At 53.5% G+C, this 16,299-nt stretch overlaps 4 protein-coding genes across 4 annotated transcripts; 2 read left to right on the top strand and 2 right to left on the bottom strand.

The window, feature by feature from the left end:
- Nucleotides 1–5,512: 5,512 nt before the first annotated feature.
- CABS01_03526 (uncharacterized protein) lies at nt 5,513–5,656 on the bottom strand (the record flags this gene model as incomplete). Its single annotated transcript, XM_060536901.1, has 1 exon — nt 5,513–5,656. One exon carries the CDS (start codon nt 5,654–5,656, stop codon nt 5,513–5,515), a length of 144 nt encoding a protein of 47 aa, XP_060392820.1.
- Nucleotides 5,657–7,187: 1,531 nt separating this feature from the next.
- CABS01_03527 (uncharacterized protein) lies at nt 7,188–8,810 on the bottom strand (the record flags this gene model as incomplete). Its single annotated transcript, XM_060536902.1, has 1 exon — nt 7,188–8,810. One exon carries the CDS (start codon nt 8,808–8,810, stop codon nt 7,188–7,190), a length of 1,623 nt encoding a protein of 540 aa, XP_060392821.1.
- A 2,658-nt stretch (nt 8,811–11,468) lies between these two features.
- Nucleotides 11,469–13,086, top strand: CABS01_03528 (FAD binding domain-containing protein; the record flags this gene model as incomplete). Its single annotated transcript, XM_060536903.1, has 3 exons — nt 11,469–11,719; nt 11,781–11,988; nt 12,055–13,086. The coding sequence occupies 3 exons, from the start codon at nt 11,469–11,471 to the stop codon at nt 13,084–13,086; spliced, it is 1,491 nt and encodes a 496-aa protein (XP_060392822.1).
- Nucleotides 13,087–13,669: 583 nt separating this feature from the next.
- Nucleotides 13,670–14,083, top strand: CABS01_03529 (uncharacterized protein; the record flags this gene model as incomplete). Its single annotated transcript, XM_060536904.1, has 1 exon — nt 13,670–14,083. The coding sequence occupies one exon, from the start codon at nt 13,670–13,672 to the stop codon at nt 14,081–14,083; it is 414 nt and encodes a 137-aa protein (XP_060392823.1).
- Between the last annotated feature and the right edge of the window lie 2,216 nt (nt 14,084–16,299).

Here is a 16,299-nt window from a genome sequence, read left to right on the forward strand (position 1 = left end):
CAGGGGAGATGGACTGCGAGTATGGGCGTGGGCCAGGTGGCCTGCGCAGGGCCAGAGGAAGATCATTCAAGAGGACAATATGTAGCAAAGTCGATGGATGCCCATGATCAACTCTAGACTACTAGATGCAGTCGCCCAATGTGGAGAAGCAAAATGGAGATGGCAATACCAGGCCTGTTGAAATGTCAACCTGCTAATCGAAACCAAAGTAATCCAGGGTGGGCGGCCAGGTGGAGCTCCAATCTCGAAGGTCGGACGATGAACCCTCCCGTCAGCCATGGCGTTCAGTCTAGACCCGGGTGCTTCTTGGAGTCACGCAAGCCTCAAATGGAGCACAGAGTAGTCGGACCGTCGGAGTCGGACGGCGCAGGTAAGGTAAGGTAAGATAGGTAAAGTAGGTAAAGTAGGTAAGGTTAGGTGAGCCTGGTAAGTCAAGGAAAGCGTACCCAGCTGCGGGTCCCGTCAGACCTGGCCGTTGAATGAGACGACGGGATCGTCACAAAGCTTCTATTTCCTCCTCATCTCTCGCACTAGGTCCCTCGTCAGCCTTCACCCTCTCCTCTCAGATCCCTGACCTGGATTGGGTGACTGAAGCCAGGCAGGCGGGAAGGCCTCCCTACTCCTCGGACACAGAGGATTTGAGATGAAGAGATGCCATGGAACGAACGCACCAGGGGCGTGGGCGGTTTGCTACGAAGAACACATCGGGTTTCCTCGAACGTCGTGGGAATGTGGAGAAGAGCAAGCCCCGAGTATCGGGGATCGCCAGGATGGAGCTTGATGTGCCTGCCGCAGCGCCGCGCTCCATAGCCATGCGTAGCCATGCGGCCCTTGCATTGGATACTCCCAATCTACTTCCTTCGCCCTGTGAGGCCGGAGATCAAAGCCTCGCAAAGCGCAGCCCTCATTGCATCAGGGCACGCTAGAACTAGGCGGGCAGATAGTCATTAGGGTAAGCGATGAGACATGATAGGTCCTGTAGACGACGACAACAACGACAGTCGCCCCGGGTCAGATCGGCCTGGACTACTGGGCGGCAAGGCTCGGCGGCGGAGGAGGCGGAGGCGACGAGGTTGTCGCCCAAGCCAGGCCATCAGCGGTGAATGTAGGTAGCGTGGTAGCACACCCCTCTGAGGGGAAAGAGTTCTTCAGGGCCCAACGTCGCGTCAATTTGTCAAATGTCTGCCGCTTTCTTTTTCCTCGTAGCATTGTCAACCCGTCTGTGTCTTCCGCATGTCGCATCGCGGGGGTGGAGAGGAGGCCGACGAGAGGATGGCTCCATAGTCTCTTTGTCGAGATGAGGGCCATCTCCCTTTCACGCACGCCCGTTGGAGAAGCAACAACTCATGCAAGACGTCTTTTGATTTCCTCCTTTATCTGCAGCACATCGAGAGGAGGAGATGGGTATGATAGACGCTTGAATGTAACAGGACTAGCCGCTCTGCGATCCCGACTTCCGCGAGACCGCGTATAACCCTGCCGGGGATTTTTGCCATGCAGCAATGGCGAATAACTGGCGAACCACTTGTCCTGCCGCGCCCTGGGTGAACGTCATGCTTGTCCACAGAGCCTGTCATTGAAGGGTGATAAGAGGGTTGTGACTCTCGCTTCTTTCTCTATCATTGGTTACCGAGCCCTCGGGTCGAGACTAGGGACTGATGGGCGTCTTGGTCCTGGTACATGGCGTCTCCCAACCCGGAGTTCTGCTCGTTAATCCCGGACTTCTGCTCGTTCGAGGTGGATTCTAGGTGGCAGGTGTGGCCATGCCAAGGTCCTGGGATGAACAAGAACCACACTAGCTGGTTAGCTAGCCCATGGACCATGGAGCAGGTAGTTGGACTCGAGACGAGGTTGTTGGGTCCCACTGCCCTCTCTTGGTAGGCGGTTTGCTCACACCCTGCTCAAGCACCCTCTTCGTGCCTCTTTCTCAAAGGCTAGGGTGCGTTTTTGGACTGATCTCGCAACACCATTCCAGGGGTCAGACTCGCAACTGGAACTGGAAGAAGCCATCGTATTCTGCATATGTCCTCAAGGCGGGGGTGCCCTCGTCGGGAATCTGTATATCTTGGGTGGCTTTAAGCCGGGTTTGCGCCAAAAACTTATCAATCTTCTAAACACTGGCAACGTCGACTGACAAAACCCGAGGCCAGCGGCGCAGCGCACAATACGGCCTCGTTAGTAGGGTAGGCCCGTCGCAGCGTCAAGTTATGTCGCGAAGGTATCCCTGTCCCTGACTGTGGCCAGATGGCCCCCATCTTTTTTCTACTCGAGGCATCGAGCCAAGAGAACCGGCAAGCCACGAAGCTGGGCGCGAGCTGCTGACTGGTTGCCCGGAAGCCGCACGGCAGGCCGGATCTGTCTTTGCAGGACTGTCGACCCCTCGAGTGGCTGGTTTGACAAAGAAAACCCGCAGTCGCACGGTCATATGGCCAACGGTTGAGGGTGTCATGGGTACTTGTCCCGCACTGATACTGGGACGAGATACCTTACACAGTAATACGATGTGCCGTTGTTCATAGTCTGCATAACAGCTGAGGCGCAAGACTGGCATAGATGTGAGCTGTGTGAGACTGTGAGGAAGGGGGGGCCCAGTCCAGTCATCCAAGATTCCCAAGCAAAAGCCACGCTCAAATTAGATGCCGCTGAGCGATCCAGCTTCTTTGATGTAGGCCCAATGTCTGGGGCACATCTTGTGCCACATGAGATGCAGGCAAAAGGATCGATAGACCGATAAAGCCTTGACTGACCGCCGGTAATTGTTTGCGGCGGCATGCAACAAACCCTAAGGGTAAAATAAGCGTCTGAGATGTTGAAGAGGTTGTCACCGCCCCCCAAGTCGGAGTTGACGAGAGTCCGCCAACACCAAATGATGGCCTGTCTGGTATGTCTGGTAGGCCTGGCTCACCAGAAGACGCACGTCGTTGAAACAGACTTGCCTTTTCTCTCTTGGGCGTTCCTCTTTTCCCATTCTTTGCGGCGGGGGGACGGGCAAACGTCCGATGGACATGGTCCACAAATCATCCACTTTTTAACCTGGAAGTGCCAGGTACAAGTGGAAATCCTTCTTACCCCCCTCTCCGACCTCTTGCATTCCTCTTTGCGGAAACACCTCGCCGCCTCGGACACTTCCTCCGCTCCGTCCAAGAGGTCCGCCCAACGCGACCGTCGTTCCCTCGAATGAACCCCCCCTGGTCTGTCAAGGCTTGGGTCTCGAGTCACCAGCGCGAAGACTGTCACTAGAAACACCCAAGTGGCAACGGCCAACAACCAACGACAACTCGCAACCTTTGCCCTCTTTCAAGCTTCCCTTGGGTCGAGTCCTGTGCTGTGTCGCTATGCGTCCCGTCCTTGACCCTCGTGTTGACATGTCTTCAAAAAGGCTGAGGAGACAACTAGTCTAGTCCAGGGCCAGCGGTGGACAGATCACGCTTGCAAGGTTGGCTCCTGGGGGGGTTGTTTCCAACAACCATCCCTAACCTGGCACGTTCATAGGTGCGAGAACCCCGCGCCAACGGCTTCGAATCTTCGGATAAGTGATCGGGGGAACAAAAGATGTCAAACGGCACTCGTTGGGTGATCGGAAAATGCCAAAAGAGCACAATTACGACGATATCCCAACCCAGGCGGGGGCTCGTGGGTGCCGAGATGATTCGCTCATAGTCGCTCATCCCCCACATGTGCCAATACAGTCGAGCAAAAGGTGGTGTCGACTGGCTGCGCGGTTGACAGATTTGACAGCCGTCCTGCCGGGCGAGCTAGCACGCCGTTTTTTCTCGCTAGTCCTTCCTCGTCCACAGTTGAGCACCTCCAACGGTCTATCCACTGTCATTGCAAAGACGGTTGCGAGACAGGCAACTATACCCTGGCTCTCGGGTTTGGTGGGGGCAGATCCCGCCGGAGGAGACACGCGTGCCTGTCCAGGACTCGAATTTTGTTCGTTGGTCCAACAATCCAGATGGGGGCCCGCGGTACAGATACGGCGGCACAGATACCAACTCGCCAGACCTCTTTGCGTTCAAACATGAGGGGGGTGCTTCCACAAGTCCTGGACTCCAGCTTGATTATCGCACACCACCGTGGCTCGCCGAGGACTTATTCTACCAAGAGCCGCTCGTCACAAAATCGAGAGTTCGATGGCTGAATTTTGTGATAGATCCTGGATCTCTGATTATCGAGATGGCAGTTCTGACGAGTTCCCGGCCGTTTTTTTCGCTCTCCTTGCCAAGTACGGACGTAAGTCCATGAATGGTCTGTCACACAGCGCACGGCATTGATCGGTGATGATGAACTTTGGGGGGGAGCCAGCGCCCAGAAACCGTGTCTGCAATGTCGTCCACCGCCATTCGGCTCTCCCACACATGAGCACGGGATCCGTGCTGTGTGGACCGAGATTGACGTTAAGTCCTTGTTCCTTAAAACCCGATTCATCCTAGAAAGGTTGAGATCACTGGCTTCTGGGTCACGCAGATGAAGTTGGCAGATCCATGGCTTTCGCCTCGAGAACCCGCACAGGAGTAGCCTATATGCTGCTTCCCGGTTGACAGGCTTGAGTGCAACTTCAAAGGAACATGTATACATCGCATCTTATGCTTCATTGCGTTGCACAGCGGCGCGGGATCGACATCCTCGAAGGAAAGCCGCAGGCCCCTCGGCCCATATCTATGGCTCCGGTCGAGTTTCCGTGCCGCGGGCGGCCCTGGGATATGTGTTTGAATCTTCCCGTCTGATGCGCAGGCCACGCTGGCGAGGATCGTCAATCCGCAGCGTGCAGAGCAACTACTCGAACACACGGCGCCATCGGCTTACATTGTCGGGTATGCTTGAACAGCCTGCAGAAGTCCTTTGATGTCCGTCCGGACCGCGGTTAGTTGATGCAGCGTAATGCAGCGGTCCGTAAATCTGAAATCTTATTCTCGCCGAGAAAGAAGCATCCTCTCGATCGATCTTCAATTCCTCCCTCATAATTGTCGAGCGCACTCACGGCATGGAGACGCGGGTGGTGATGAATGACCGCACCGAGTTTCTCCTGTTCAATGTCATCTTCAAAGCCTTTTAGCCGACTTTACGCCTCTCAAGTCGATTCGGGGACGTTTCATTTGATCTTTCGATGGCATTCTGTCGTATCCTCAGTTCGCTATTCTGATGGCACTCCGGTGATTGATGCCACCGAGGCGCTTTCTTTTCTCGAGCCAATATCCTGCGACAAGAATGATGCCCGTGTATCGATCTGCACCAATCATTCAGTGATTCACGTTGAATCTTCGCCATCGCGAAGCTGCAGACCAGCGCTGGCCGGTTGAGAACGGCCGTTTGAGCTTGATTCTGGCTGGCAAAGGCAATGTTCCTCAACCGATGGCTTTGCCTTCGGCCGTTAAGCACAAATGCTAGGAAAGAAAAATGGCACGCAGGTCGAAGACAAGTCGTTGAATTATAACGTCCGTAAAGAAGGCTCCGATAAGCCCTTGGGTTGTAGCAGAAGCTGACGTGTGGGCTCGCTAAAGCAGTCACCCACTCACGACGGCAGGTTTCCCGTCTTCTTACGTGCGATCTTACGGGCGAAAGAGCACAACTTTGTGCCCTGAGAAGTCCTGCCCGGTCGACGGGACGAGCCACCGGGGCATCGTTCCGATGCAGCATTGGTATGGTCGTGATGCATCTGCCCCGTTGAAACTTGAGGCGTTCAAGGACAGTTGCTTCTGCGGAAATGCGGACGTAAACTGCCAAGCTTCATTGCAGGAATCTCGAAGCCTTATTGCTACATGTTACATCGCCAAACGTATGAGGAAGAAATCTGTCCCGCAACGCTGCAAGGTCGCATCGCGGGCCGCGGCCTCGGGCAGCTGGTCGGAACCCAGATCATGCACCGTCCCTTGACCGGTGTCGTCTCTAAGCAATGCATCAAAGCGAATGGCTTCCTTTGGCATGATATCGTATACAGGGTTTTACGTCTCGTTGAATACAATGCTCCATAGCCGCAGGCGTGTCACTGTAGCCGACAGACGGAATAGACGAGCGCTTCTCTGTACTTCGTCTTACAACGAATATTACTTTCCGCTTATGGGCCGCGCCGTTAAGATGCGCGAGAGATTTCCCGAGAATGGGCGCGGTTTGCCAAACTGAGGAACGAGTGTTGCACGGTCCAACGTCTAACAAGGCGGAGACCTTCCGTTGAGTTGTATCGAACTTGAAGGGCGGTACGCCGGTTGAAGATGTTTATGAGTGCCACGTGGGGGAAAGGTATCTTGAGATATGTCTCGGTATTACTTTGCGCTTCTCAAGAACAAGACGAGCCTTTTGGATCGACTGCCGATGTGTGACCTGGTGCCACCTTGCCATCGGGAGATGTCATAAATAGAACGGCATGTCCATGCTGAAGTGGAACGATGTCCACGAGCAATATTCATCTTCTAGACGGTCTTGCGTTGAAAAGGCTGCAACGTTTCATCCTCTCATTCCATTGTTGTTGAAATACGTTACGTGCCGTTGGCTGGGTATCGCAATGGGACATAAAGTCTCGACATTGAGAAATGACAGTTGTTCCTGATCTGTCACTGGGCTTCTAGAAATAATGTACGTGATCCGCGGCACGGCCAGACGCGTTTCTGCTGTTGTACAAGCTCGGCCTGTCTCGCTTCAGCTCCAGGTATAACCTCGGAGGAAGACGCAGTTGCGAACATCTCAAGGAAACCACACGGAGGTATGCAAGATTCTGCTGCTCAACGTCGGGGCTCCGGAAACGAACATCCTATGTCGGACAAACGAGCTAACGACGTGTAAATCTTTTCGGTCCTTTATCAAGCGACCTTGCATGGCTCGTGTGGAGTAATTTGCGCCACGTCCTGAAGGCTGTCAGATTTGAGAGAAGAATGAAGTAGTTCTAAACCAGAATCCGAGCCAGAGGGTGTCTCATGTGTAAGGCAATCCGCATCGGATACATTCTTGAACACTTCGTCCACCTTAATTCCCGGTCCGACGGCATGCCAATATCTATTTCGAGAATAGCCTTGTTACGCTGATGTCTTCTTCTCCTGAGTAGGCTACCAGTCGAGTATTGTCCGTCTAAAGATAGCAGCCGGCATCGCTTTCGATATCACCTCATTGCAGTACTGCCAAATGGCCGGAAGGATGTTCAGTGATGAGGTAGCTTCGAGTGGCATAGAGATGTAAGACTTGAGACTAGGGTCGATCTAGAACTTCCGCTTCTTCCGTGCTGGTCCCGACGTGGCCTTTTTCTGTATCTCTTGTTGTAGTTCATCTCGTTTCCGATCTGCCCGTTCCTGTGACGTCTCCCTGGGCTTCACCGAAGGCTCCTCGTCCGCTCCAGACCTTCCCCTGATTTCCGCATCTTCGGTCTTCGGCTCTGGAGTCTTCGATGGGCGCGCGCCTCTGCCTATCCTGCCCAAAACAGGCTTCTTAGATGGCTCTGGCGATTTTGAAGGTTGACGGTCGCCACCAATGCGGCCTAAAGCCCCCTTCTTCGGAGATTCTGGAGTCTTTGAGCGACTGGCACGACCATCGCCGATACGACACAAGCCCCCTTTGAAGTTACTCGCGGCAGGCTTCGGTGGTGGCGAGATCTCAACTACCGATAATGGACTTTCGTCTTCAGATGCCGTTTCAGTATCCGAGCCTGGAGCAGCTGGCACAGGATCTTTCAGGCCTGAAGATCTCGTTGCTGTTGCAGGCTGGCCTTTCTTTCCTATCGTACCCAGGCGATTAGATTGAATGATGGGTTCATCAGGAGGTACAGGTACGCTGTCTGGAATGTGGGATTCGTCTTCGTCTTCAGTGCTATCGTCGTCGCGTCCGGAGGGCGGCGGGACGGAACGTTTCCGGGCGGGCATAAGATGGGGAGGCGTCGACTGCACTTGAAAATCATCATCCTGATCCTCTCCCGCAATCCCCTTGTTTGCCCGCTCGCTGTGACCATGCCCCTCTCGTTCGGATTCGGGAGGCGACATTGCCGGCCTGCTTGAACGGGACCTCGACTTGGGTCCCACAATCGGGATACATAACGCCTCTGGCCTGGCCCACCAGTCGTCAAGAGGAGTTGCGGTGTCCATGTCAGCCTTGCGACTATACTCGAGTCCATCGCCGCCAAAGAGACTCTCAATAGCACCGAGGACGTCCTCCAGGCCGTGGTCTGACTGCGCCTTCCAATCCTCGAGAGAAAAGGGAGCCAAACCCTTGACTTTTTCCTCTGCCATCTTTCTCGTGGGCTTCTGTTTTGCGGACAAGACGGCGAAAACGTTCTCCAGGCGGGTCCCAGTAGCTTCTAATTTGTCCAGAAGCTTCATGATAACGGCATCCTTCTGCTTGATGGTTTCTGTAAGGGACTCCACTCGCCGGCGGCTCACAGAGTTTGCTTGTGCGAGGGGCACGACAAGTTCTGTCGTGAGTTCTGACTGGGAACACTTTTGCAGATACATCGGCCATTCTAGAGGTTGCATGTTATCCAGTTCGCAAGTAATACTCAATGTCAGACCCTGCTCCCCAGCTTCCTTGTTAGAGTGTGTTGATATCGACATGGATGCTTTTCCATGGTCTCGGTGGCTTGGATCAAAGACAGATTGAATCTTGGACATGAATGCTCGCATGTTGCTGTCGCTGTCCGTCGGGTCGATACTAGTGGACTCATTGAGGCTGCGCTTGTAGATTGCACGCCGATCCAACGATTCAGACCATATGTTGGCCAGGTCTGTAACAAAGATTGTGTATGATGTAGTCGTGAATGTTGTCGATACCAAAAGGTTGGGCAGATCGGCTGAAGGAGGCACAGGCAGCCGTCGCCAGACGGACGGTGTTGTCATGGCTGCGCAAGTCCCGTATACTCGACAACTAAGAACAAACTTCCGTGGTCTATCAGATGGGAGAATACGCAGCTAGCCGCGTGAGAACTCGAAGCGGCGTTATCTCGCAGCTGGAGGGCCGTTGCATCGACGGCACGTCAAGAGCCGATTCAGACGAAGCCTTGCAGCAGGTAATTGGGGTTCGAGCAGAAAGACTTCCGGTGCGACGTTACTGGTGAGTACGTCGGCCCTATTCTTTGGACAGAGTCTTGATGAAACGTTTTGACGCAGCTCTCAATGAATGAGTTAGAATGAAGTGGACCAAGAACACGGCGGTTGTGCTAGTCGCAGCATCTATGAGTTGCTTCGGATGGGCGTAGAAGGATAGTGGCCGGTCAATTTTGGGGCGTCTGATGCAGAAAGGATGTGGTGATCTTGCAGTGACACGTATGACAAGAAGCATTAGCCCCGCGGAACGGAAAGGATGGCGGGGATGTTGAGGGTGATGGAATTCGTTGGGTTCAAAGGAGTAGGTTGGAGAGCAAGACGTGGAGGTGGAAGGTATCACCAAAGACTTGGCGCGCTGCGGTGCATCAATCAGGCAGCCACGTACAGTGAGAAGCAAAAGTTGGAGACTGTGGCTTCCGGTTGTCAAGCCACAATGAAGATGGGAGGGGAAAGAAATGTGGGGATAATTGACAGACTATCTGCACTGTGCATGGAAACACAGGGTGAGAGGGTCGTCCAATTTACAGAACCCCGATGAGAACGTGCGTGAGAGTGAGCATGAGGGCAGCATGAAGAAACGGGTGCCAACATTCATAGGTCTCATATACTTGGGGCAAGTGAGGCTGTCGAGCATAGTGTACCACAACATTGGGTGGGTGCCACGACATTGACAGACAAAGTCTTGCGTACTTGTCCATGAATGTAAGTCGAACGGGGATGTGAACGTATCTTACTTACCATGAAAACGAAGATTTTCAACTATTCCCCCTCATTCGAAGCCTTTTGCTCACGCCATGTCAGAGTAAACAAGCTGCAACCGACTGAATTTGACGTGTCTCAGAAGCAACGTTGGTCCAAGTCGGGATGATTGAGAGCTGGGAGAACTTGAGGCTGAAGTAGGATAAGGTTTGGACGAACATCCAGCAGGGGCATCCTAACATTGGCAGTACCATACTACTGTACGTTCACGTCAAGAATGGTTGATCTAGGAATATCTCAGTCGGGCTTCGGTACGATGTGTACTCTTTTCCAGCCGTACGCTTTTCCGTTCCATCAACTTTCTTACTTCTCTTACTCATCTCACCCGTTGTCTTCAAAGTTCAGTGCCTTACTCAGCTCAATGGGATTCATGAGGGCACGTGCCTCAAACCTTATGTAAGTCATGAAGATGAACGCCAGGTACGTACCCAATCTACCTTGGGTCGGTGGTCGGATATTTTGACGTTTCCCAGTGTGCCAGTCCTCTACGCAATACCTAGGTGCTATTATTTCTTGTTCATACTTGCCTTGATTAGGTTCCTTCAATGGAGTCAAGTCAAGCGCCTTTGCAACGTCAAGAGTCCAGAACTCCAGCTTGTATAAGACAATCGCCAGCCACTGACCGCTTCAAGATCATTAAGCAGCGTGGAAAAGTGAGACAGACCGTTGTAATGCTACCGTCAACGTGGAGCTGGGCCGCTCCAGACTCCCTGAAAAAGACGAGAGAAAGCCGTCACTCATCATCATCCGAAGTCTTTCATTGGCGTAGCTGTGCACCGCCATAACGCCCCCATATTTTCCGCCTCGACCTCGCGTGGCGCCGAATGCGCCACTCGTTTTTCCTCCAGTCCACCAAACATCCACGCTCCAGCATCATTGTATGAGAAACCCCCCGTCTATCGCCAAGATCCCATGCGAGCCTGTTAACTTGGTTGGACTTCTTTCGGTGCTACGCCACCCCCGCTGAACAAGCTTGATTCAGGATTCCTGCGAGCCTGTCGCCAGGCGCTGACTGGTCCGTCAAGGGCACATCACCAGTGCCATGCTTGCCAGGCACGAAAAGCAGGGACAGGGACATGGCGGATGACGTTCCCAAGTGAGGGGAGCCTTCATCAATTTCTCGCACCGCGCCATATGGCATTCACGGCAACAAAGTAGGATACCGGTGGCAATCTTCCACGCCGCTGGCCACCCACCATTGGCCATCTTTTCGGTGGTCCGCTGCCAGCCACACCTCAGCCATGCCTACAGTACGTTGGTGTTGCGTCTGAATTATAGGACAGACCTGGCAAGCCTGGCTCTCCGAGGCGAGGGGATGACGGCGGCGGAAGGCGAAAGTGGCAGGCGTCAACGTGTACTACCTTACCTTGCCATGGGATGATCAGCCAGGAACGCTATCCGTGGCCCGTCGCTGCTACCTAAACACGCCAAACATCAAGGATCTTGGTTATGGCTCGGCCTATCCCACCGCAAGAAGTTGGACATCACCTGCTTCTCTCCCCCATAATTCGTTGTTGGGGCCTCCAGAGTACCGGGAAGGATTGCGACGCCAGAGGGGATCCCCTGCCATGTATAAACTGAGTACGGAGCATACCCACGACCTTTAACAACCCAATACCGTCCCCCCTTCAGTTCTGCGCATCTCGTGTTATGCTCTACTGCCCTCGATAAATCCCCTTCGTGGCAATAATCATGGGACAGAAGCCTAGCAGTCCGTTGGCGACTTGTCTCGACAACGTCTGCAATGGCCGCTCCTCTTGCGTTGGATATCCAAACGACCCTCTCTTCCAGCTCAACTGGGTGAAGCCGTACAATCTCGATATCCCGGTGGAGCCCATCGCTGTCACAAAACCGTCAACAACGGAAGATGTCGCCGGTTTCGTCAAATGCGCTGCGGACAACAATGTCAAGGTGCAAGCCAAATCGGGAGGCCACTCATATGCGTAGGTTTCTCGACATGTCATCGTTATCTAGTCCACTGCTAACATGCTCATCTCTCCTCAGCAACTTTGGCATTGGCGGCACCGACGGCGCTCTCGTCATTGACTTGGCAAACTTTCAAAACTTCTCCATGGACACGAACACTTGGCAGGCAACTATCGGCGGAGGTCACAAGCTGCACGACGTGACGGAAAAGTTGCACGACAATGGGAAGAGAGCCATGGCTCACGGCACGTGTCCCGGCGTAGGCATCGGAGGCCATGCCACAATTGTTAGTCCCCCGCAGTCGGCGATATATCAAGCCTTCGTGCGCCCTGCTAATGCATGTCACATTTAGGGCGGTCTCGGCCCCAGCTCAAGAATGTGGGGAAGTTGTCTTGATCATGTCGTCGAAGTTGAGGTGGTTACCGCAGACGGCAAGATCCAGCGAGCAAGCGAGAGCCAGAACTCGGACCTCTTCTTTGCTCTCAAGGGCGCCGGCGCCGGCTTCGGCGTCATCACCGAATTTGTTATGCGGACCCACCCGGAGCCCGGCGATGTTGTACAATACTCGTACGCCATCACTTTCGCCAAGCACCGCGATCTTGCACCTGTCTTCAAGCAATGGCAAGATCTCATTTCTGATCCAGAGCTGGACCGTCGGTTCAGCAGCGAGTTTGTGATGCAGGAGCTCGGCGTCGCCATCACGGCTACATTTTACGGTACAGAAGATGAGTTCAAGAAGACGGGCATTCCCGACCGCATCCCCGAGGGCAAGGTGTCCGTGGTGGTAAATGACTGGCTCGGCGACGTTGCTCAAAAGGCACAAGATGCGGCGCTCTGGCTGAGTGACATCCAGTCACCCTTCACCTCCAAAAGTCTCGCCTTTACACGCAACGACCTCCTCAGCGAAGACGGCATTCAAGGAATGATGGACTATGTGGATGGTGCCGACCGCGGTACCCTGATTTGGTTCCTCATCTTTGACGTTACCGGCGGCGCAATCAACGACGTGCCCATGAACGCTACCGCCTACCGTCACCGCGACAAGGTCATGTTCTTCCAGGGCTACGGTGTCGGCATCCCGACCTTGAGCAGCAAGACCAAGGATTTCATGTCCGGAGTCGCCGACAAGATCCGGAAAGCGAGTCCGAACGAGCTGAGCACGTATGCTGGTTATGTCGACCCGACACTCGACAACGCGCAAGAGAGGTATTGGGGAACCAACCTCCCAACGCTGGAGCGCATCAAAGCGACGTGGGATCCCAAGGATCTGTTCTCGAATCCCCAGAGCGTGCGACCCAACGCGAGCGCTCAGATTGTCGCGCCTACGACTAGTGGTGGTTCGAATGGCTCGAATAATAGCGATTCGACAGGCGGTGGGAGCTAGGAAGGGGCCGGGAGCACCCGGCATCTACCTGGTCTTATGGGACTCGTGTTCACAACGGTTATGATTTTGGCATTCTCTATACTCATGGCTTGAGGCACTGGCTCGGTAGATCATGAGGCAGTGGGCTGTTTTCTTCAAAGATACCCGGTATCAATTCAAGCATATTCTATTGGATTCATCATTTGGCCACGTTTGTGGTTACGCAAGTGCCGTGAAAACTCAAGGAAGCCTGCTAGGCATTCAAATAACAATGTGCACCTTTGGAGTCAGATGACCGACCTGGGCAACGGCAGGACACATAGGCACCCGCGATGCGATCCTGGTCCGTCCTTTGTGGGGGCCGTAATTTCGCCCTCTCATCGGCCAACACTCATCATCAACCACCACCAACGCCAGCATCATTTAGACTCAACAATCCTTCGTCTCGCCTGGCGGGAGCTCGTTCCTCATCAAGCCTTTGATCTGATTGATGTATTCGAAGCAATTGATGTGAACTCAGATTCGTCTCGAAACTTCCCTGTCAATCAGTACTAGCATCTTCACTCTTCACCACCTCACAACCTCACCCCCAACCGACCAAAAGATGCCCTCCGTAATTAACGGCAACCTCTCCCGCCGCCCCTACACCGTCCTTGAATCCGCAACCCGGATATCCCACATCCTCCACCACCCCTCCCTCCTCACGCCGCGCGAGGTCGTGTTGGGAATCTACCTCGTCTACATAACCTACTGCACCATCCTCACGCTCCGCAGCATCGGTTACCTCGTCTTCGAGGCCGGCGGGCGGGACATGTGGTGCCCGGAGGATCCGCCTGTGCCGGAGTGGTATCCGCCCGGGTGGAAGGTGGAGCTGAGTCGGTGGGATTGCTTCCGGATGTTGAGGTGGATGGTGCTGAGGAGGTTTGGGGCTTTGGGGTATGAGGTTTTTGCGTGGGGTGTAATGGGGGTGCTGGGTGCGGTTTTGGTAGAGGAGGGGGTTAGATGGGTTAGAGGATGAGTGAGAGGGATGGTGACGGTTGTTTGGGTGATGGCTTGAGTTGAGGTCGTTGGGCGCGATGTTGGTATGGGTTAGACTGCGACTTTGAAGTCAAGAGGCTTCGGAGATGACTTAGATAGTCTTAGCTACGCTGAGAATCATGGTCTCGAGACTTGGAACTCAAGATGCGATCAAGGCTCCGGCAGCTCATATTTGATCATGTCCGGCTTTGTTCAACGACTGTGTTATCTTCTAGTCCGCTTTAGCAAACTATTGGAATTAGCAACCATGTTTCAGACTTGGGTCTTGATCTACTTTTACAATAGCTCCTTGTAAAATGATTACGAAACCCACTTGGAATCAGTTGAACATCAGTCGCCCCCAAGATCTTATCAAGGTGTGAAAATACAGCCCTGCCTCTCATATCGTGACCTCTTACATCTCGGGGCGGTTATCTCACCCAGAATTATCCTCACTTGAGCCTACAAGCCGGCACCGGAATGATGTGGTTCTTCAGTCGCATCGCCAGAATCTTCTTATTCACCCGGTTGCCGTAGACTACGATCACCAACGGGGTGATGGAGGGGCTCGGAGTGTTGTATGCCGGGATGATAGGCCTTGGCTGATGGACCTTGCCCCGAGGATGTCTGGATGGGGACTTTGGAGGTGGAAGTGGACAACGGATTACTCTCAGATGGCCTGATACGAAAGAGTCGTCTGCGCGATGGTGGTATCTGTGATGCACGGTCTATGAGCTTTATTTGAGCTAGGCTTCAACTGGAGAGCGCCTTGCACCAGATGGTCGATGATATGAATCTCGGCGAACTGATAAGAGAACAGAAGTAACATTGTCCTTGCTACCAAGTATAACAACGGAATGGGGAAGGGCTTTCAATATGGTATTGGAGCGACGATGAAAGTCTTATCATGAGACAAATGCAGGTATGTTTACAAAGCAGTCATTCCCATGAGCGTGATGCAGGGCGTCGTGTAAGGAAGCTCAAAACTCGAAGTCATCAAGAAGACTGCGTCATTTGCGTCGCTTCTATTTCAAGCAACGATCGCTTCCCTCATCGTCGAACATACCGTACCTCCTTACGGTCTTCTAAGTCAAGTTCAATCTCGACCCGTTCACGGGCGATGGATTCGGGAGCTCTTGATGTGCTTCGCTGTTATCCCACGCAAAGGCGTGGAACTGAAGGGTGAAGTATCCACATCTAGCATCCCAGCCAATCGTAATGGGCCTCGTTAGGCTTGCCCGTGTGTAAGTTAAGCACGCAGCAAATCGAATGACTTAGAAGTCTATCTTCCCATAACTGATTGAGAGCGAAAACGGATATCGCGCAGCGCCGTCTTCGCTGCTATTTTTATTCCTCCCAAGATGATCAAGTGGGGGTGGCTCGGTAAGAGTCGGTGAGAATGGCTGATCTGGACTGATTAGTTATATTCGCCGGTGAACGATTACATGACTGTATAATACCCGTTCACTGCAATCTACAGTCTTTGAGAACCGAAGAAAGACCCAACATCCTTCACTGCGGTTGTATCTTCCCCCATGGCAGTGATGAGGGGCGGGCCCTGGGAGAGAGTGAGGTGGGGCAAGACTTACAGCGGGGTCTTTGTGCATCCAAAAAACAGAGGAAAAGGTTTTCGGGACAGCTTATCTAATCTACACGTGACCGACAATTCTGGCTCGGGTAAGGGAGGAGCGTAGGGTTCGGTGCTCCACACCAGCGATTCACCAAAAACATTTTCGAAGTCGTGAAATTTCCAGCCTAGTTCACGATTCCACGTCCGCCATCTAACCCTCCAGCCAGCCCCGTAGTTGATTCCGACACCCCCAAACCGACACAATGGCCAAGCTCTCGTAAGTCATTGTCACTCTACTCTTCGAATCCAGCGACGGCGCAAAATTTTCGGCTTCTTTTCACCCCTCCTCCAGCGACGACGGGGGTTTTGGTGGGATGCACGCGGCACGAAGCGGGCGGGCGCTCGAAATTTCGACACAAAACAACACTACGATCGACGCAGGAAAAGAGGAGGAAATCTTGAAGACAGCAAGGCAACGGCCGGAAGTGTTGGATTGAGCTTCGACTTCGACAGAAACACCGATTGACGGCATGCACGAATGGAAAACAAAAACACTGCGCGAAACGACACCCTTCGCCTGCCCCTAGCCCGCCACGAGAAACGAAATTTTGCGCCGACAAAGGAGGAGACAAGAGCAGAGAAAATTC

This window comes from Colletotrichum abscissum (assembly GCF_030869225.1).
Source record: "Colletotrichum abscissum strain IMI 504890 chromosome Unknown Scaffold_6.1, whole genome shotgun sequence".
NCBI lineage: Eukaryota > Fungi > Ascomycota > Sordariomycetes > Glomerellales > Glomerellaceae > Colletotrichum > Colletotrichum abscissum.